This window comes from Pseudopipra pipra, chromosome Z (genome assembly GCF_036250125.1).
Source record: "Pseudopipra pipra isolate bDixPip1 chromosome Z, bDixPip1.hap1, whole genome shotgun sequence".
Classification (NCBI taxonomy): Eukaryota; Metazoa; Chordata; class Aves; order Passeriformes; family Pipridae; genus Pseudopipra; species Pseudopipra pipra.
Genome location: NC_087581.1, coordinates 18,628,938 through 18,650,702, shown reverse-complemented (window position 1 = coordinate 18,650,702; position 21,765 = coordinate 18,628,938). Strand labels below are relative to the sequence as shown.

The 21,765-nt window shown below is 37.1% G+C and overlaps 1 protein-coding gene across 1 annotated transcript in view; it reads right to left on the bottom strand.

Annotated features, from left to right (window-relative positions):
* Positions 1-2,832: 2,832 nt before the first annotated feature.
* The window catches only part of CWC27 (CWC27 spliceosome associated cyclophilin), a 102,571-nt gene continuing 83,638 nt past the window's right edge, over positions 2,833-21,765 (bottom strand). Inside the window, exons 12-14 of the mRNA XM_064641223.1 lie at positions 20,814-20,923; positions 17,972-18,075; positions 2,833-3,263 (exon numbers count right to left, since the gene is read on the bottom strand). Coding sequence (XP_064497293.1) covers positions 3,101-3,263; positions 17,972-18,075; positions 20,814-20,923 — 377 coding nt within the window. The 3' untranslated portion in view covers positions 2,833-3,100. The remainder of the gene's footprint in view (positions 3,264-17,971; positions 18,076-20,813; positions 20,924-21,765) is intronic.

The window sequence follows — 21,765 nt, the reverse complement described above, 5'->3', positions numbered from 1 at the left end:
GAACATAATGCTATGTGCAGGTAAAACTTCCCCCTACCCATTTTCTTTTCATTTAGGAAAGTCAAATTCCCTCTTACAAAATGAGGGGCTCCATTAAGGCTTCTATTAAAAGGAAGGCAGGGATGACAGAAGGACTCTGTCTTACAGAGTGTCGTTAACACCAGCCCACTGTGTTGGCAGGAAAGCTGATGTATTGAAATTGGAGTTTAGCTGCCAGTAAAAATAGGTAGACCTGATCTTTGTGTTCTAGTTCAAAATTCAGTCATAGTCTGGGCTTATGTCATTTTTAGCTTATTGAAATGAGTAATCAAAAAAGCAGGTGGTGGTGGTGGTGGTGGTTGGGAAGTGGAGCATACCCAGCAAATTTAAGCAGTGAGTTGTTTATAGAAGTTATTTAATTATCAGCATTGTGGTGTGCATCTTCAGGCTGGGTGATCTATACCCCTAATTAGCATTTTTTAGAAAGGACAACTTCACAAGCATTAAAACACTGGTTTTGTACTAGTAATGCATAGATAAATGTTCCTAGCTGTATGTTACAACTATGTAGAGAATACACTCATATTTATATAAACAGGTGAGGTACTAGCCATAAGAGTGGAAGAAGGAAGCAGCTTAATGAAGATTCAAGAAAATACCATTAGTCTAAAATCTCACTACCACAGAAAAAATTCTTTCTGCAGCTGCAAAACCAACTTCACTTTTCAGCCACTAACCTAGCTCAAGATGACTCTTTCACAGAGAGGGGAACACCTGTCCACATCGTGTTTCCCACTTGCTTTTCAGGATCGATAAATAAAAGGTGTAACTCTGAGCACACCCATTTCAGTCCATATAAAATCCTGCAATCCTGTAGCATTCAACATTTCATGCAATTATAGCAATACTAGATGATGAATGAAATAGGTTTGAGTTAAAATATGATTCTGCTAGCCTAGCAGTATGGGAAACAAGCAGGATTGTTATCTGCAGTACGGGAGTTACCTTTGACCCTGCAAATTTCTTGTTTCAGACAAGTGTCATCATTTCAACTTCTTTCTGTGATGTTTTTACTCTTCGGTGTTGGCTTTACCTGACATGGTACTTCTGATATCAGCGTCTCTTGCCTTCGCTCCAGATGTCTCCTAAATGAAATGCAGAACTACTTTTGCTTCAGTGAAATGAATAAAATTTAGACACCCTAGCCTATTTCTAAGTGACTTTGGGCTGATTAGCTGTGATAATCTGATTTTAAATACACACTGATCAAGAAATGTCAGCATAGTTATTTTCTTGCTCTTGTCCTGTATAGGCAAGGTCCAGACTTTCAAAGCTCTTCTTACTGAGCAGAGCCCTAACCCTCAAGTTAAGCTTTCATCTCCGAGCTTGTGTAGTGCTTAAAACTGAGAATCTTCCAATACAGCAACTCAGAGCTGCTGCAGGTAGTCAGCAAAAAGATTCAGCTAGGAAGGGTGTTAGTCAACTTGCCCATTCATTGACTCATGCATCCTACTTTAGCTTACAGGGACAATATGTAATTAGAACATTTTTCTATTACAGGGGTGGTAACTGTGTCCTGGAATCGATGCTCCAAGTTCTTTCTAGATCTAGCCCTTACTTTCCCCATGCCAACCTCCTCTGCCTACACACACACACACATACACACACACACATACACACAGTCACTCACCTCCTTCCTCCTATCCCCGTCAGAATGGGGGTTTGATATGCCTATTTCCTGTAATCACTGCTTAAAAATTTTCTCCTCAAACAAAGCAATGAATAGAGGTAATAGTATGTGACACTAGATGTTCTCAATTTTGCCAACAGCAGCCTGACAGAAAGTTACTTAATGATTAAAAACCTTTGACTTACTAGTTTGTGAATGGAAATGTTTAGGAATGTAACCCCTCTTAACTTCTTTACACCATGGCACAGTATAATTCACTCAGCCTAAGAGGAGGATACTGACAGCTTTATACAGGGACTCACTTCACACCTCCAAGTTTTCTTCTTATCTCAAAAGTTGCACCGTGCATTAAAGCAATAGTCTGTATTAATCTAACCTCTGACATTTGGGCCATATTAACCTATCAATGCAGGTTTATGTATCTCACACCTCAGACCCTATCAAAAAATTTGGCAGTGGCAGCTTGATAAGGACACCATACTTACTGAACTTGTTCTAAAAACATCAGCAAAACCACTACTCTGGTGGCACTTTCTTTTGACTTTGCTCACTTTTCTTTAGTTATTGCCCATATGGGTAATTCATGTTCCTGTAGATCCAGAACTGCTGCAAAGAAGGAGCAATGAAAATTCACATTTATCTGTAAAAATATTAACATCCGGGGTTGTAAAATACGTGAAAAGTCTACAAACAAGTGGTTCAAGCAACAACTGCTGCGCATTCAGATTCTCTTTTTGAGAATAACACTATCCATAATGTATTATTGGGAATAATTATATTATTGGGAATATTATTGGGAAGTTGGGATCTGTATTGGAACGTGTATTTCAAGGAAGGAGACAATTACCAAATTCTCAAATTAAACTCCAGTTTGTTTCAAGAGAGCTGAGACCACTCTAAGGAGTACATCATCTTAATTCTGTGCATCATCTTAATTCTGTGACAGAGTGGTTCAGGCAGGCAATGTTTACTGTTGCAATATTTACATGTCTTTATAAAAAAACCCAAAAACTAGTAAAATTGTACTTTCAGAAAATCTTAAGACCCTGCAGATGGGGTTTCTATGTGTTAATTTCACCCTTGCTTAGACAAATTCTCATTAATTTTGTTGAAAACTTTTTGATTACCATATATTGATTGAACAATGATGGTGACTACTGCAATTAAAGTACAGACAAAAGCCAAGTCAGCTGTTTTATTAAATATATAACTCTAAACACCTTTAGAGAGGCTGGATAATGAATGCAGTGAGAGCACATGACCACACAACTTAAGAAACAAGTGATAGCTCTGCTTCAAAACTGTCTGACAGGTTCTTGAGAGATTCCTTTTCACACTTGTCCAGGGATATTTTTAGAATCAGCTTACAAAAGAGCCAGTGCTTTATTGCAGTCACTTTCCAAGGCAGCTCTGGCTAGCTTTACACTCCTTTTATCTCCTTTCCTTTTTTTCTCTCATTATCTTCTTGCTTTCTTCTCTTCTCCTCTTAGTTACAGGATTCCGTGGATCATAGATCTCAAAAGTGTCTTCATCTTGCATGCTTGCATCTTTCACTTTTCTGCTTCTGTCTTCAAACTGAAGTACATGTGACATCCTACAAAAATAAAACATAGCTCAAACTCAGTGAATGAATGGAAAGCTATAATTTGTAATTATGATGTGCATTGCAAGATTTTAGTATTATGATTTATTTTTGGGCACAGCAAAATAGAACTGACTTGGGTTTCTTTTGTTGTTAATTTGTTTTTTTTTCTTTTTTCTTAACAGACCCAAGTGTTATAAGGTAACTACTTTTGTAAAGGCCCATTTTGAAAAATACATCTAAATAGAGATAGAGTTGTGTCTGCTGGATTTTATTTCATATACTAAACTCTGTTTTCCTGTCTTTTTCTATTAAACATATCTTCCAAAATGTATGGCAATTTTTTCCCAGGAACAGGGACTGTTTCTTAAGTTTCGTATTAGTCACTTTGGACTACAGGGTGTATGGTTTTACAGAAGTGGAGAAGAGCTTACATGGAAACCACTTGAAGTGGTTTCACACAAAAGATCAAAAGGGGAATGCTTCAAGTCCTGCTGCTCCACATTAACTTGGCTCAGATCATGCTTTGAATACCAGACTAAACAAATGCCTTGTTCAATTCCATGTTTCTTCTCCTGTTGATTAGTAGTTTTCCCCCATCAGATATTTCCTCATTTCAGCAAATTCCAGTAATCTGAAAACATCACAATTACACGACTGAGAAGTGGGACCATATGAACCGCAGGAGGTTCAACAAGGCCAAGTACAGGGTCTTGTACATGGATTGGGACAACCCCCAGAATCAATTCAGGCTGGGGGATGAAGGGATTGAGAGCAGTCCTCCTGAGATGGACTTGGGAGTGGTGGTTGAAAGCTCAACATGACCCAGCAATGTGCATTCACAGCCCAGAAACCCAGTTGTGTCCTGGGCTGCATCAAAAGCAGTGTGGGCAGCAGGTCGAGGGAGGGGATTCTGTCCCTCTGCTCTGGTGAGAGTCTGGAGTTCTGCATCCAGCTCTGGGGTCCTCAGCAACCAAAACACATGGACCTGTTGGAGGCCACAAAGATGATTACAGGGCTGAAGCACCTTCTCCTATGAGGAAAGGCCGAGAGTTGGGGTTGTTCACCCTGGAGAAGAGAAGGCTCTGAGGAGAACTTATTGTGGACTTTCAGTACATAATGGAGTTTACAGGACAGACTTTTTAGCAGGGCCTGTTGTGAAAGGATAAGGAGTAATGGTTTTAAACCAAAAGAGGGTAGATTCAGACTAGATTTAAGGAAGATATTTTTTACAATGAGTGTGGTGAAACACTAGAACAGGTTGCCTAGAGAGGTGATGTGTTTGTATATATATTTATGTATTTTATATATAGAAAAGTTTGTATGTTCATTCTAAAAAAACCCTGCAAAACAGAATTAAATGATTTTTCAGGGCAAACACACAAGCCTAGGCAAAATCCCCACTTAATCTTTGGATTTGGTGTTCAACAATTTCAAAAATGTCTTTGACTTTGCTGGGACAACTAAAGAGCTATACTGATCTGAATCTAAGCATATCAATATTTACAGCATTAGATGTCTTTGTCAACAGTCCTTGTGATAGAAAATCCAGGAAAAAACGAGTTGCAAAAGGGAGGTCTTGCAGCTAATGAAATACTGCTTTACTGGCCCCTTGCAACATGTAAGAGGTCCTAAGTTAAACAGGGTTTTCAAAGAGCTCTAGTGCAAATCTCCACATATAAAGAAAGAGAGGGAGAACCAGTTCAGTTACTGTAGATAACAATAAGTACTATTAAAGAAACCAGACAAAATTCAAAGCTATAGACCCTATGAAATCTGTTTAAATGCTTTAGAAAATTCCTAAAAACAAAAATTGAGAATTTTAATTACAATTGATTCTTGACCATGTGGGTTTCATAAACAATTAAGAGTCATTTCCAGTGTATAAAAGTTGGGTAGTTTATAACCCTGTACACACTACTAATACCCAAACTTATTTTTTTAGTCATCTCTACAATTCAGAAAAACATAATGTACCATCACAGTGACTCATGATTGCATATTTGTAGTTTAATTATAAAAACATTGTCTCACAGTGGAGGGACTGAAGTAATTTATTTTAGTGAACATGCTTTCTGCATTTGTCATATTCTTCTCAACTTATTAAAGATGAGTACACGTATCAAATCACACTATCCTAGTCTGAATGAAAGCACAGGCCTAAAGAGATGGAGTCATCCCTTGGTGCATGGTTTTACAGTGTGTTATAGGAGTGTAAGTAGAAGTGTAGTCACACTTAGCTCTTCCACCAACTCAAATTTTCCAAGAATGCCATAGCACAGGATACAACTTGCAGGACACAACTAACAGGAATTAAAAGTAAATGCATCTGTAATTCTTGGGTCAGACCATACTGTGGTCCCAGGTAGTTTGCAAATTAGATGCACTAGATTCAGATGAAGCAATGTTTACTTCTCCCCAAGAGCTGAAAGCACAGTCTCTGACTCTTATGCATAACTTTTCACTGAGACATTCCCAGCTGTGATTAAAAATAAGCCAATATTAAGATACTTTCTGATACTCCCAGAATCAATTTCAGATGCAGCAGCTCATAGGTAAAGCAAAATAAACACAGACTGTGGTAGAGATTTTAAAAAATATTTTCCTGCTATGAACTTAAGTTTATTTTTAGCAAGTCACACATCTTCACAGGTAGACCTGTTCTGCATCTATGTAAATATTAAATCACACTGAATACTGTTTTTCAAAACCAACTGGAATTGTTCTATTTTTTACGGAATATGGGAAGTGTTTAATAATTATTTCTATATTAATTACTTTAATTTAAAATAATCTTACTCAAGTTCCTCCAACAGAAGTTTGTATTTGCATAATTTTCCAAGTGCAGAGTTAGGGCTGCAATTCCACAAATACAGGTTTCATGAGACTTTTCCTTGTTTGGTTTATAGCTCTCTTGCCTTTTGCATGCTCCTGGGTTCAGTGAGGAGCTGGCTGCCTAGTCACATTTCTGCAGTCACTGTGCTGAAAGCACTAACTTCATCTCCTTATTTCTGGTCTTCAGGAACCTATTAACTTGTGCTGACTCTTGACAGCTCATTTTAAATGAGTAAGACATTTAACTTTAAAACAAACTTTTCTTCAAAATTTAAAGGATGAAAGGTAGTCAGTTCTACCATGCAGAACTCAAAAGAAACCCTAAGTTTTGCAGCTTAATATTTTTTGCAAAAACTTAGTTTTAATAAAATAGTTTGCCAAAACTGATGACTCTGGGTTTGAACTACCTAGGTGTGCAAATTGTTGTCTTTCTTTAGTAGAAATAACTACAAAATTATTTTCTTAACACCTGTTATTAAGAGAGTGCTGCAAATCAGAACGAGCAATCTTTGCATGGATGTATTGCTGGAGAGGGTTGATTTTTACTCTGACCAGATGACAGCATCCTACAGGTTTACCATGATTCTATCCCATGTAAAGCGGGAACAGCTGTTCTGCTGCACTGCACTTCTTTCCTTCAGTGTTACTAAAGAATATACAATAGTTGGTTCTCTTCTGTATTCCCAAAATGGACTGTCTTGAAACGTTAGACTGAAATATCTGAATTAATTTAAGTTTCAGAGACAGCACAGCATTTCAAAGGTAGGTTGCTCTCACAGCCTAGTGATATTCTCAGGTCAGCAAACAGAACTTTTGAACTCCTCTAGTGAGACAGTACTTGTAAGAAAATGATACACTGTAATCCCTCTGATTTTGAGATGTGTGAGCCATGCACTGGATCTGAACCGTATGCCAGCTGCTGACAGGCGGCACTCCTGTTAAGTGTAGCATAAAGAGAAGCCTGGTAATCCAGCAGCTTTGGCCTTTCCAGAACCCCCTTTGGGAGAAACTAAAGTGGCAACAAGTGAACTGAATAATTTTGAACCTTGACAACAGTAACAAAGCACAATGCTTTTGCACTACTGATGAAGCTCAAATCGCCAGGTATAAATGCACTCAAGTATCAGTGATTTTTATACTAATGGAATGAAATTGCAAAGCTGTATCACCTAAGTCCACACTTGTTTTTCAAACTGATACAGCTGGTGGCTGTTACCACCTACCCTCCTGCCCCTTCAAACTCCTCTGCTCAAGTGGCTCTACAGAGCAAGCCTTGCACTCACTTGCATCAGCATTTTTAAGCAGCTGATCTTTGTATTAAATCATCAACAAGCATGAACAAAAGTTACGCTCTGCCAACTCTGTTGTGATGGTAGTGGCTTCTGGCAGAGTGATGGTAACTTCTTAAGCAGTTTTAGGCAGGTGCCTGCTCTTTGGAGGTGCCTGCATAGAACACTGCAGTTGGCGTTATACCCTACATTTTTGCACTAAGTAAATAAAACAACTAATCACATTGCTATGACATTTATAATATCAGAATTTTGCAAATTATGGTATAGTTTTATGAGAGTTACTGGTTCTTTCCATCAGGATGTTAAAAATGAACACAGAAGAGTAAGTACCTGTGTCAAGAAATTCAGTGCTGCTTCTTACATTGTATAGGCTGTCTAAAAAAAAGGAGCCTGGTATGGACCATAACTACTGATACTACCATTTCTTTCCAAGTTCAACATTGCTTGCAAGTAATGTGCTTCCTACTTTTCTCAATTTCACAATGCATCACATATTTAAAAGAAAAACAATGCGAAAAACTCAAGCACTACTGCTTTCCTTAAATTATACTCTACTTGGCACTATAATTTTCCTTCAAATATTGTAAACTAGTATGTTAAACTGAAACCATTAATCATTAAGGCAGGAAACATTATAACACTTTCCTTCCATCACCCTCGAGATACCTAGGCAGTGGACAGAAACTAACTTTTGAACACACACAAGTGAATCCACAGATCAAAGCAAAGGAGATCTCTCTCCCAAGGAAAAAACTTTAGCTGTTCTGGAAAAATGAACTCACTGGCACTCTTTTCACTCCCAGAAGAGTAGTGGGTGGCACAGGAATAGGAGAGAGAGTTGAGAAACACAGAAGGGCAGTTACGAGACCACAAAAAAATAAATTGAGGAAGGTAAAGACTAAAAAAAAGATTGGAATGAGAAACAAAAACAGAGAGAAAGAGACTGCTCAAATGTAAATACAGTGAAAAATGTCAAATGACAATTACAACAAACATATATTTTGAATCAAGGCAAGAGAACAAGAGTACAAACAAGGAAAAAGGATGTTTTACTATTACTATAAATACCCCACCCCCATGTACTTTACTGAAAATAATTTCAAGACCCAAAAGAGGTATTTTCTAGCTTTCAGATGAATGGAGTACTATTAGCTCACAATATTTCAGCTTTCAGCTGTTTGTGCTAGTTTGGCTGGGGTAGAGTTCATTTTGTTCACAGTGTCTAGTATGGGTCTGTGTATTGGATTTGCGCTGAACACAGTGTTGATAGTATAGTGATGTTTTGTTATTGCTGAGCAGGACTTACACAGAGCTAAGGCCTTTTCTGCTCTTCATACTGTCAGCTGGCGAGGAAGCATGGGAGTCTGGAGAGGAGAAACAGCTAGGACAGGTGACCCAAACTGACCAAAGGGATATTCCAGCCCATATGACATCATGATCAGTACATAAAGCTGGGAAGAAAAAGGAGGGGGGGAATGTTTGGAGTGGTGGTGTTTGTCTTCCCAAGTAACCATCACATGTGATGGGGCCTGGCTCTCCTGGGGATGGCTGAACACTTGCCTGCCCATGGGAAGCAGTGAATTACTTCTTCGTTTTTCTTCGCTTGTGTGTGGCTTTTGCTTTTCCTATTTAACTGACTGTATCTTAACCCATGACTTTTCCAGCTTTTACCATTTTGATCCTCTCCCCAGTCCTGCCGGTGGGGGAGTGAGCGGCTGCATGATGGTTGGGGTTAAATCACGACAACAATTCAGGTAATGTTTTATTGTTGTTCTCGCACAGAGAAAAAATGTCCCCAATGCTAAGCAAGTAAAACTGATGAAAATATGCTTAAAAAATATCATACAACCTCAGACTGTACACTTCCGTTAACTTTGACTAGCCCTTTGAACTTGTGTATTACAGGTACTGGAGGATGAAAAAATTGGCTTTAACCTCTTCAGAATAACAAGAAAGTTGCGGGTCCTCCACAGACCAAAGAATTAATAGTTTGTATTTTTTTTGTGTAGGCCTACAGCATAAAATCAGAACAGAACTTTTACAGATATTTCTAACATAATACTTTTTGAGATACTCTATTTGAATGTTATAAGCTTAGTTTTACCCCAAAAAAATTACCGCAGAAATTATAAGAAACTAATAGTTTCACTTTGTATGGGATTTCCAGGTTAAAAAAAACCCCACAGACATTAGTTTTTGAAAAGCCAACAACATAACCTAATCTTGGTGAAGACTAATGTGGTATTATATACTTCCATTGTTCAAAATAGTACAAAGCATTTTTTTCTCTTGAAAGAAGATTTAATTGTAAGTAACCTTCTAAGACACGGAAAAATCAACTTAACTATGAAAAAGCTCACCTCATTAAAAGATAAGCTGTGGGAAAATTAGTGAAGATTAGTTCTCATAATATCAGAATTAGAAATATGTAAAACTGTGATGTAAAACTGTGATGACTTACTTTTTAAATCAATAAATATTTTTCTATTAAAAATTCAGTTATTTTATGTTGATATTGTGTAACATACATAAATAGTATACTAACACTACATCCTTGACCTCTTCACAAAAAGGTTAAGTAGTTTAATGCAAGCATATGGTACTTTAAATAGACAACTGCTCCTGGTAGAGCAGTATGGAAGAATGCAAATTCCAGATGTTGTTCCAGACAGTGCACCAGTATAGAAAAACTTTACATAGCATTTACTACAAGGACACGGGAACCACCATATCAGAATGATTCATCCAGCCTAGCATCCTGTCTCTGGCAATAGCCTGTACAACATCTGATGCTCTGAAGTCAGTCAGCAAATCACCTCCCCAAGTAAACACAAGCAGTCAGCCAGTATTGTATCACCATAGCACACAGCTGAAGAGAGGGAAAGGAGAGGAGAACATTTCTAGCACAAAAATACTCAGATTTTCATAACATTCAGCTTCTCTGGACACTCTCTATTTTATCCCTCCCTCTCCCCATTCAGAATATGTCCAAATCCTTACTGTTTAAACATGTCATTCAATGAGATGAAGTTGGGGTGCTTGAAAAGGTGTGTCAATAAGCAGAAAGCTTAACTAAGGCTAATAAAGATTTAGATGATTATTTCTTCATTCTTCACTAGATTTGCTGGCAATAAAAAAAATGTAAGATTTCCAGACAGTAAATCTAACACTAGATATCCCTTGAGTAAAGCATGGATCATCTCTGAATTTAAGTCAAACAGTAGTCAAGGCTCAGATGCCTAGTCCAAATAAACTCAGACATGGAGGAATTAACAAAAATAAACACACAAAACCCCCCACTCTAAATGCTCTGAGTTTCTCATGCATGCTGAACAGCTAGAAGCAATAAATACACAACTTGAGGAGACGAACAATTCCTTAATATGAATTACTGACTGAAGCAGTGGGGTAGGGGTTAGCATTTACATATCAAGCAAGGTCTGAACACATTCTAGCAGTACAGGGGTGAAAGTGGGGAGAAAACTGGGGGGGGGGGGGGGGGGGGGAGGAAGATTTACAGCAGAAGGGTTTTTCTTCCTCTCTTCCTTTAAAAGTTAGTGGCAGTACTAAAACCCAAACAAATCCTTATTTTTTTGCCAAATAGAAAAGAAACCCCTCTTTCCAATGTGTTTCTAATATAGACCTCTGGCACTCATTTACCCTTTGTAAAAATCAAGTAAGTATTTTGTCAATTTTTTAAAAAGGTAAATCAATGGCCTTAGCAGGAGAGACCTAATACAGTGCCAGTTTTTCCAGACTAGTGGAGGAACGTTGGCTCAAGTCTGGATGGGAGGAGGGGAGCAAACATGGCTTTAATCCATCTTTGTGCTTCACTGGCATAAATTACATCAGCATTTTTTCTGTCGTTCCCTAAGCTAGCATCGGCATGTGAAAGAGACTGCAGCTTAGTTTTCAGGGGTTTACTGTGTTTGTCACAGTTAAGCTTCTGCAACTGAATCTGCAGACTGGTGCTAATCTTAAGGAAGCCATATTTCATAATCCTAAATCTGAGGTATTATAGCAAAGAAAAAACCCAGCATTTTAGAAGATTTATATAAAGCTAGGTTTATAAAAGAAATGCAACCAATATTTTTAGGTGTTTATCCTGAAGAATTTCACCATGAAAAGTTCGATAGTATATGCTGCATTAAATAGGAAATCCTGGTAACAAATTGTGAAAGACATTATCAAATTTAAATGGAGTGGATACTAACAGTGTGAATCATAATTTAGTTCTTAACAGCAATGAAATATTGCAATATAAAACCAGTCTGGCTAACTGCAACATTAACCTGATTCTGAAATTGCTATTTCCATTAAAAAAGATGCAAGCCCAAATCAATTCTAGTCTATACTCAAAAACACAAATTGAAGAGTGGTGCCTTGATCCTTTTTTTAGACTTAAATCTCTCTCAATTACAAAGCCTTTTACTGTGAGAACACAAAATAAGTGAAATATTATGTGTTTCCACTTCTAACTGTGCCAGATTTCTCACTGAAACCAACACTAAATATTCTGAGAGAAGTTTTCCTTTTATTATTAACAAAAACATTTTTACAAGAAGATACAAAGCATAAGTATTGATGCAGGATAGAGAGTACCTTCACTGAATATATAGATTTATTTTTTGTTTGTTCTGGAGAAAAATATAACTATCTCTACAAACTGGGTAAAAAACTGTACACTCAAATTGCAATTAATGTCCTGGCAGAAAGAGCTTAGCATTAGCACCCAATGTTGCCACAATATTTAAGTGGCCTCAGCAGCAGTTTTCAAAAATTCTGAACTGGGAACAGATTGGAGTATCTGACATATATAAATCAGGCTGCACTTTATATGTTTACATTGAACTTCAGTGAGATTTTTGTTCACAGAAACAATAAATTAATAAAACCAGACCATTTCCCTTTAGTTTCTGCTATAATGAGGTGATCTGATCCATGTGAAGCATCACTGTGCAAATCAAAATAATATTTTGTGACCAAGAAGAAGATATCTTTAAAAGATTTCATGGAGGCAACGATTTTAAGCAGTGTATATCAGTAAATAATGCCAGTAAATTCACCTGAATAGGTTTTAATCCTCACTATCTTAACTGAGGTTTATCACAAGTAACTTAGAGGACAGTGGTCTTGATAACATTAGTAATTACACAACATGCACATGAAACAATCCATTAAGCAAGACTTGAAATGCCTTTTTGTTTGAGATGAAAGATCTTTGCTGTCACACAATTTTCACAACAACCTTTTCACTGTAAGTTGAAGGGTATTTTCAGGCATTGACTTATTCACTTCGCTTTTAAAGAAACGTCAGTTTTCCCTACACCTCAAATTAGCCAACTTTTAGAATAGTTCAGACTCAACAAAGGTAACTAACCATATGAATTTTAAACTGAAAAACTATGTGAAAAACCATCACCTTATTCCGAATTCCCATTTTACTCATTCCTTCTTGTCCCACAGTATACCTGAAAGCTGAATGGATTTATGTTATTTCAAATAAAGAGTAAGTCTAGACATACTTCCAAAATTACTTAAGTGACTTATTTATATTTGTCGCTTAGTTACAGCACTCCACAGGGAAGAAAGAAGTTGATCTCTTCTAAAGATTAAGAAGCTTTGTATTTCACATCCTTACATTTCACCCAGGAAACACTGCAGTAGTTCAATTTTGAGGCACTGGCATCATGTGCTATTAATTATATGAACTATGTAGGATGCTGGCAGCCACAGCCAAATTCTAAATGGCTGCAGAGTGCCTTCCTGAGAGCAGATAGAGGCCAGTGATGAGATCTGAATGCTGAAAAAGAAATCCTAAACTTCTAGCCAGGTGCAGAATGAAGAAAAATTACCGGGCTACACTGTAACACAAACCCTAAAATCAACTGGAGGTCTACTTGCAGCCCTCATGTGTGACTTGATGGGATTAATAACAGACCAAATCCCTCTACTGAGGATGATATAGACTTTGGCTTATTCCCTGGTGGCAACAATAATTTAAATGCACTTCACATAATCATGTTCATCTGGTAAGAACAGCTTTCACATGCTAATATTTCAGTTTCTATACTGAATACTGAAGGTCCAGCAGAATGAATTGGGCATCTTCCATGAAGTCCATGGAAGTTCATGGAATAACATAAAACCATGCTTCTCAGAAATCAGATTACCACCATGGAAATACTTTTCAAGCAGGAACAGAATATTGCCCCAATGCGATGTTCTTATCATAAAATGGCGTGGGTTGGAAAGGACTTTTAAAGGTCATCTAGTCCAACACCATGTCATGGGCAGTAACATCTTCAACTAGATCAGGTTGCTCAGAGTCCCGTCCAACCTGACCTTTCCAGGGATGGGTCACCTGCCACCTCTCTGGGTGATCTGTTCCAGTGCCTCTACCCTCTGAGTAAAGATTTTTTTCCTAGCATGTAATCTAAATCTCTCCTCTTTTAATTAAAATCATTCCACCTCATCCTAGCACTATCTGCCCATGTAAAAAGTCACTCTCCTTATTTTTATTTTTAATTCCCCTTTAATTTACCTAAATAATTACCACAATAAGGTTGCTCCAGAGCCTTTTCTCCTCCATCCTGAACAACCCCTCAGCCTTTCCTCACATAAGAGGTATTCCACTCTCCTAATCATTTTTGTGTTCCTTCTCTGGACCAGCTCAAAAGGGTCCACATCCTTCCTGTGCTGAGGAATCCAGAGCTGGATGCAGTACTCCATGTGGGGTCTCACGAGATCAGAGTAGAATCACCTCCCTCAACCTGCTAGCCATGTTTCTTTAGATGCAGCTCAGGATGCCATTGGCTTTGTGGGCTGTAAGTGCACACTGTTCACTCATGTCCAGCTTTTCATCCACAGGAACCCCCCAAGTCCTTCTCAGCAGGGCTACTTTCAGTGAGTTCTTCTCCCAGTCTAGGTGAAGAGTCTCTACTTGTGTTTGGGATTGCATCAATCCAAGTGCAGCACTATACACCTGGACTTGTTGAACTCCATGAGATTCCCACATGGGCCTACTTCTCAGGCTTGTCCAGGTCCCACTAGACAGCATCCTGTCCTTCTATGGGGTGAACTGCACTGCTCAGCTTCATGTTGTCTGCAAACTTGCTGAGGGTGCACTTGATTGCACTGTCTGTGTCATTGATAAAGATATTAAAGAGTACCAGTCTCAAGAAGAGAATCAATGGGCAGACACATCTTTTCAATCAATCCACAAAAAAATCCCACCATGATTTGCTAGCCTATGTGTCTTCCATGTCTTATCATGCCTGGGCTTCGTGAACGAAGACTAAGGAAGGCTCTATCCACATTTATTACAGGCACACTGGTGGCTCATGAGGCCAATACGAGATAGACATATCCAATTGCAATCCATGTCTTATAAGCAACTGTAAACTTGGCTGGTTTCATGTACATGTACATGAAAGGTATGGAGTGCTGATCCTTTTGAGTTGTCAGTTACTTGATAATGACAATTAAGCTTTAAATTTAAGAACAGTACTGGAGTTGATTCCTGAACCTTTTTGTGCATTTTATCTGTGAGATTCCACAAGCAATTGGGACCCTTCATAGATATATGCTGAATTGACTTGGCAAGCAGGTGAGCTTTCAAGAAGGAAAGTGGTGGTGGTTTCTTTACTACAGAAAATTCCATCAACTTAAAAGCTGTCATAGCACTAGATATACTTCAGTATGTCAATAAATCTTGCAGTTGCAGAAAGCCTCCATTTGTTTTCAAAGATCAGCAAGAGAAGAATATAAGAAAGTCCAGAATTCTGGTTAAGGACATGATAGGTGGATTTTTATAGCAGAGAATCTGTTCCTTCCAAAAAGACCAGTATTCCATCTGGAAAAGCGTAGATAAATATCTCTTACATTTCATAAGCATGTAAGGTTGGTAAAAATTCAGCTGGAGAGCCCTGTTTTTAGGAGTAGATAGCCACGTTCTAATGTCAAAGTGAAAAGTTTAATGTGGTAAGGGTTGGTTAGTTCACTTCCACTTAAGATTCTACTGGAGAAGAATACAATTATAGAACTGTACAGAATGTATAATATGAAGGTTTGAATTGGAGTATTTAGAATTCATGTGATTTTGATAAACAAGAGTAGAAGTCTGAAAAATAGGATACAATTCAGAAAGTGCAGTGGCTGAATTCCAATAAGAGCAGTCAACAGCACGGGTACAGGACAGAGCTAGGTCAGGCAACCATTCAGTAGGGAAGAACTTGTGGCTTAGGAAGGATTGGAAACCAGGCATGAAAGAAACAATGACAAATGAAATAATCCTTCCACTCAACACTGACAAAGGCTTAGCTGAGTGCTGTATCTAGTCTCAGATTTCTCACTTCGAAAGAAGCACTCAGAACTCCCAGAATTACTTGATGGAAGGATGTTTCAGAGTACTAAGTATCACTCTTATCCTATTTGAAGAGATTTTGCATGGATTAATTAAAGCAGTCAATCTTTGTATGTAATTGATTGCATCAGAATTTTTTTCTCTGATTGCTGGATTCTCTCTATGGAAAATATTTTGTCATGTTCATAGGATCTGCATCATTAGTTTCATTATCTGCAGTTACTGCAACACTTTCTGGACTGAAATTCGGATTTGACTACAGCTGTAACTACTGGATATCATCATCAGAACCATGAAGAATCACTACAACCTGAACAGGTGTCACATGCATGCAACTATATGTGTACAGCAGTCTAAGTCCTAAGAAAATGAATAGCAGCAGTGTTCTGCACATAGCAGACATTTAGGCACTTTTCAGAAGCATTCTACTTTTAATGCAAGAAAAAAAGAAACATGACTCTCTTGTAAACAATGTGTATGGTGTTTGATAATTATTACCAGATTTTGCTGTCTAAGAACACATCTGACAATGTGTTGTGAAGAGGACTGAAGAGAAATGCATAATACTAAGTTTTAACATGAAATACCAGAATCTTTGCTGAGACATTCTATTGCAACCTCTATTGCTATTTGAGAATTATTATATATATGTCTGCAGCAATCAAAATCTAATTTCCCCTACAGAATTCCAAAGTATCATAATAAACATGGTATCTGCTCACAAAAAGGGTACTTGTAAGAAAAAAATGTCTGCAAACTAGTAGACAGACACATTTTTACAGCATCTGGGTACCTTAGAAAGACATGCTTGATCTGAGTTCTTCCAGGCAATTTTTTCCCTGTGGCTCCATATTGAGAACTATTGCTTATCCTTTTCTTTTAATGATTTGTCAGATGTCTTCAGTACTATTTGATCATTAGTTGTTCTTTATTTGCTTACAGTCCAAATAAGGAAGAGTCAGATCATTACTTCATTCTTCACTTTCTCAAAGGCTGTATAGAGTGCTGCAGACGTAGATGCAGATTATCTGGCAGAACTCAGTCACTTATTGTTAGCTTAAAATCTTAGCCAAGAAGACTTTTCCCCAAAATCTAGCTGAGATCCATCACAGTGGCAATGAAGTGTCATCTGTTTAGAGACTAATATGAAAACCAGATATGTCAAAGCGGAAGGCCTAGAGGGAATTGTGTCAATGTTCAAGAGGCATTTGGACAATGACCTTAATAGAATGCTTTAATTTGGTCAGCCCTGTTGGCCAGGCAGTTGGAGCAGATGACTGCTGTAGGTTCCTTCCAACTGAAATAATTAATCTATAATTCTTGGAGAACTTAGAAGCAGCTCAGAAGAATCTCAAAATATCAGTGAAATCCAAGGATCTCAAAATTTATATTCTATGTTTTCCCTCATCCTCAGAGTCTGAGATAGAAAAAGACATAATGAGGGAAGAAAACATAGTTTGAAGAAACAATCAAATAATTTTAAGTCATCTGAGATACAGAAATATTGGTTGTCTTAAAACACTTGTCAAGAACTTTCTTAACGTTGCTATTTTAGCTGCAGTTTTGCTGTAGCTGTGATGGTTTATGCATACAACTAAGGAAAAAGTTGTAGGCAGAGATAGCCTATTTTGTTGGACCAGCTATAATGTTTGCCTTACAAATAGAAATGACCTATCCTTACAAAACATTTTTGTTATGATTTTTTTTTGTTTTTTCCAGTCAATTTATGCAGATATTTTTTGTAAGGATCTAACAGCTCTCAGCCTAGGACTTCAGGATCACACTTCAAATCATAGTGATTTTTATCCCCTTGCTTACCTAAGGTGGGTGGTTTGGATGAAAGATAAACATGAGACAACAGGGTACAAAAGTTGCTTCCTTGACTGGGAAGTTTGAGGTAATAACTTCTGCAGTGCTTTACTGATTTCAGTGCTACTCCACTTCCTTGGGGTCACCCCGTACTTCAGATGAGCCAGTTCATCTCATCCATCATTTAAAAATACTTATCAGCCTTAACACAGAGTTCTAGAAGAAAAAGCTATATGTATTCTATTCTCGCACCTTATTTTCAGGATGCTAAATCAACCAATTTTAGCCAACTCCTGATGCAGCAGTTATCTTTGTATTTGGTCTTTTCTGCTACTCAAATTTATGCTTACCAGGGAGACTATGTTAATGCAGTAGGATTTTCATTGGCAAACACAGAAATCCAAATAAAAAAATCTCACCATCCTTCGTCATTATCCATATCAGGTTCAGAAAGCTCATTTTCAGGAGTTTCTTCAATTGCCTGGGATAATTTTGATTTAAATCGGTCCAATAGTGCCAGTGTCTGAAATTAAACACATGGTTTTAGAGAAGTTGTATATTGTTCTATACGACATCTTTATTATTTTGAGAAATAGTACAATAAGATGGAAAAGTGATCTTTCCTATAAATTCAAGAGAAACACTTTAGACAGGCAAGTGAGAGAGTGAGAGGCGGTGGGGGATGGGAACAAGATTGCCTGGAGAGCACTCATGATGTGAGTGGGCAAACAATGCTGAGGCATCAAGAGCAAGCAGGGAGTGGGCCCATCAGGTATGAAAGAGCACTTCTCTGGCCATCCAGTGAATTGAAAATGCCTATTTAAAGAACAAAAACTTGTGTTTATTTACAGAATAAAATATTTGATTAACACTGCTGACAATGAATTTTACTGTCTGAACCTGCTCTATCCTCTTGTAAAGCAATCAGTTGTATAAATTACAGCTTTGAAGACCCAGTTTACTTGATATTTACACACTTTACATTGGTATTTTAAATCATGTATGGACATTGAAACAATTCAAAGCTTTTAACTCAAATAAAATGAACCACCTTAACCAATTCAGCAGATACAGGTCCTTATGCAGCATACATAAAGCTCATACTGATTTAAATTTGCTATTTTATTCTCAAGCTGATACTGCCTAGTCTTTCAGTTACAATGATGTCATCAAATCTCAGATGACACCTGAAGATCATACCACAGCTCTTGTTTCTGATCATCTGAAATGAGATTTTGATCATACAAGAATTGTATGCCTGAGCCTTGCAATGGGAGAGGAGGGCTCTTCAAAAAAGGGGCAGAGCATACGAATAATTTGTATACCCCATAGCTTATCTCTTGCTGATATCTGAGACATTCCTGGAAACAACAGCATCAGGGAATAAGTGCTGAATTTATGTGGCAGGCTACATTTGATTTGTAGGTGATAGGCTGGCAACCTATGTTGTAAAACACCTCTATGGCTGTGTAGTTTTGTTTGGTCAAGTTTTTCAAATTTAAAAGAATAAAAACTAAACGAGAATAGAAAACAGAAATAGGAAATACCAGAAGTGTTCACTGGAATCAAATTTCCTTCTGGGAGCAATCTTAACTTGAAGAGTTTCCTGGGTTTTGAATTCTTTCAAAAATATATTTTAGCACTGCCAAATACGGATTTGAGAGATTTTTTGCATTTATTTTCTTTATTTTCTGTCTAATCTTCTGTTTAAGATGGAAGAGAGGAAAGTTTTGAAGATATTTGGGCTTGCAAATCATTCTAGTTCTATAGCTTTCCATACTATTGCAAACAAACACTGCACTTGCAACACCTGAGACAGCAAATCTCTGCCTAAGCCACCAGGAGAAAAGAAACTAATCCTTTTAACATGAAATTGTAACCAACAAAAGCCACATTCCTTTTGTCTTGTCTAATTTTCTCTGATGTCAGCATTCCTGTGAATAGAGCAGGTGACAGAAATAATTTTGAAATCTTAGTAGTCATTTTTGTAGTGAGTGACTCGATGCTATAGTGTGGATCAAATAACATTATAACTCGACCCTTGTAGAATTAGAAGGCTCGGACTTCCAATATCTAGCAATTTAAGAAAACATACCCTTCCCCCTCTTCCTTAACTGTTGCATAGAAGATGGAAAATGGTATTGTCCTGTAGGATCAATTACAAGGGGCAAAAGACTAGAAGAGGCAGCCCACAAGTGAAGCAGATGATGATAAACTTGATTAATTATTGTTGAATAGTTTCCAGTAGGGTTATGTAAATAAAAATTAAGATCTATTAAAATATACATCCCTGTCATCTCGTTTTCCTGTGATGTTCAGGACAGGGCTGATATAAATTCATTAGACATGGTTTTATGTCCCTTGATCCACACTGCCAACAGAGCTTCAGTATTCTTTGATTAAAGACAATAGGATTTTGAATGTACAAAGTTTCCATAAACTACTTAGTTTAGAGCTAAATCAGCTTGCTGCATGTATCAAGTTTTGCCAAACACCGCTTTGAAGTTACTAAGCCTCAATTTTCAATCTCTTCTCGATTCAACATTTGAATAAGAACATCTTTGTAGCTAAACTGACATGCACTTACAAACCAATGTATTTGATGTGCTGCATAGATTTTAAGTTGAAGGAAATTTCCACTTCATAGGCAGTTTCATATATTTAATACTTTCAAACTTTCCTATCTCAGAAAAAAATAAATGTTTTTGTAAAGCAAACTTTACACTGCTCATATTTGCATACTAAAGTCTACAGAAATCCTAACTAATTTTTAAACATAATTTTCATTATATTTCATAAAGCATTCTCTTCTTACAGTAGACTAATGAACTATTCCTGTTCATTGCATGACACCAAGGAGTACTCTTTAAAACATAATTTAAAATGTTAAAAACCCCAACTAGAAGAGATGCCAAGTATGCAAACTTCTGTCCCAGTGTTATCTTACGGCAAGTTGCAGAGCCAAGGAAAGCACTGTGTAGAAATGCAAATTCTCACAAATGTAATCAAGGATACCACTTCATGGCTAGCATTTCCTTTTGGAAGATTTTAGTGACTAAACTGGGAGCAGCTTCAAATACTCATTGACACTTCACTTATCTTTCTACTCGGGTAATTAAAATATTTAATTTTACAAATAAAAAGATTCTTAGAAAGGTAAATTAAAAACAGATTTTAAAACTTTATTTTTACACAAATGAAGAGATAAACATATTCAGAACCTTCTCTGTATTTTTTTTGCCCAGGCTATCAAACTATTACCTGATCTTCACGAGAAACTCCTTTCTTTGGCTGCTGCTTTCGCTTGTCTTCATATTTTCTCTTCTCCTGAAGGTATTCTTCAACAACACTGTTTGGAGCAGGTTCCTCCTCTGAATAAGGAAACATATTTGATTAAACAAATTAAATTTGGTTTAATGATTTAGTACCTTTTTGGAGATAATTTTTGACTTCTGAAATACCAAGAAAAACACTTCCATAAAACACTTCAGTTGTATTGCTTTCTCAGCAGCAGAATGATTTGCTACTTGCTGAAATGAAAAACACAACACTGTACTGGGCAGACAAGTAAAGAAATTTTTGTTTCAATTTTATTTTACTATGGAGCCAGGGAAAGCAGGATAACAGAAATAAAATCTCTGATGAAAACTGCTGAAATTCCTTTAACAAGTTGACCTTCATTCCTGAAGATCTTTCTTGGAGCAGATGAACTGTTACATGTACTAATATTTTGTGACTATTTGTTACACAGTAGACAAATATAGCCTATAGAAAAGTTCACAGTTTTCCTGTTTTGTAGGCTGAAGTAGTCACAAACCAAAACCTTGATCTTGCAAAAGGGAAAAAACCCCAGTAACATTTAAACTTCAAACAGAGTCCATTTTGTCAGTCAGAAAAAAAACCCCATTAGTAACAAATTAATATCTAGACTAGTCAACAGCTACTCTCTTTTGTTTTTTTTTTAACACTGTCTTCTCTTGCAGAATATTCACTGCCATGACAAATTAATAATTTAACGGGACAAAAACTGAATTGGGAAAATGAACAACACCATCCTTTCACATTTTCTTCCTCTTGAATAGCATCAGGACATTTCACATATTGATTTAGTATTCTTGAACATTATGTACATGTATTTACAGAAGTGTTATTCCTGACAATAAGCAGAAGAATAAAGCCTCCAGATGTCCACTACAAGTGATGAATAGAAAAT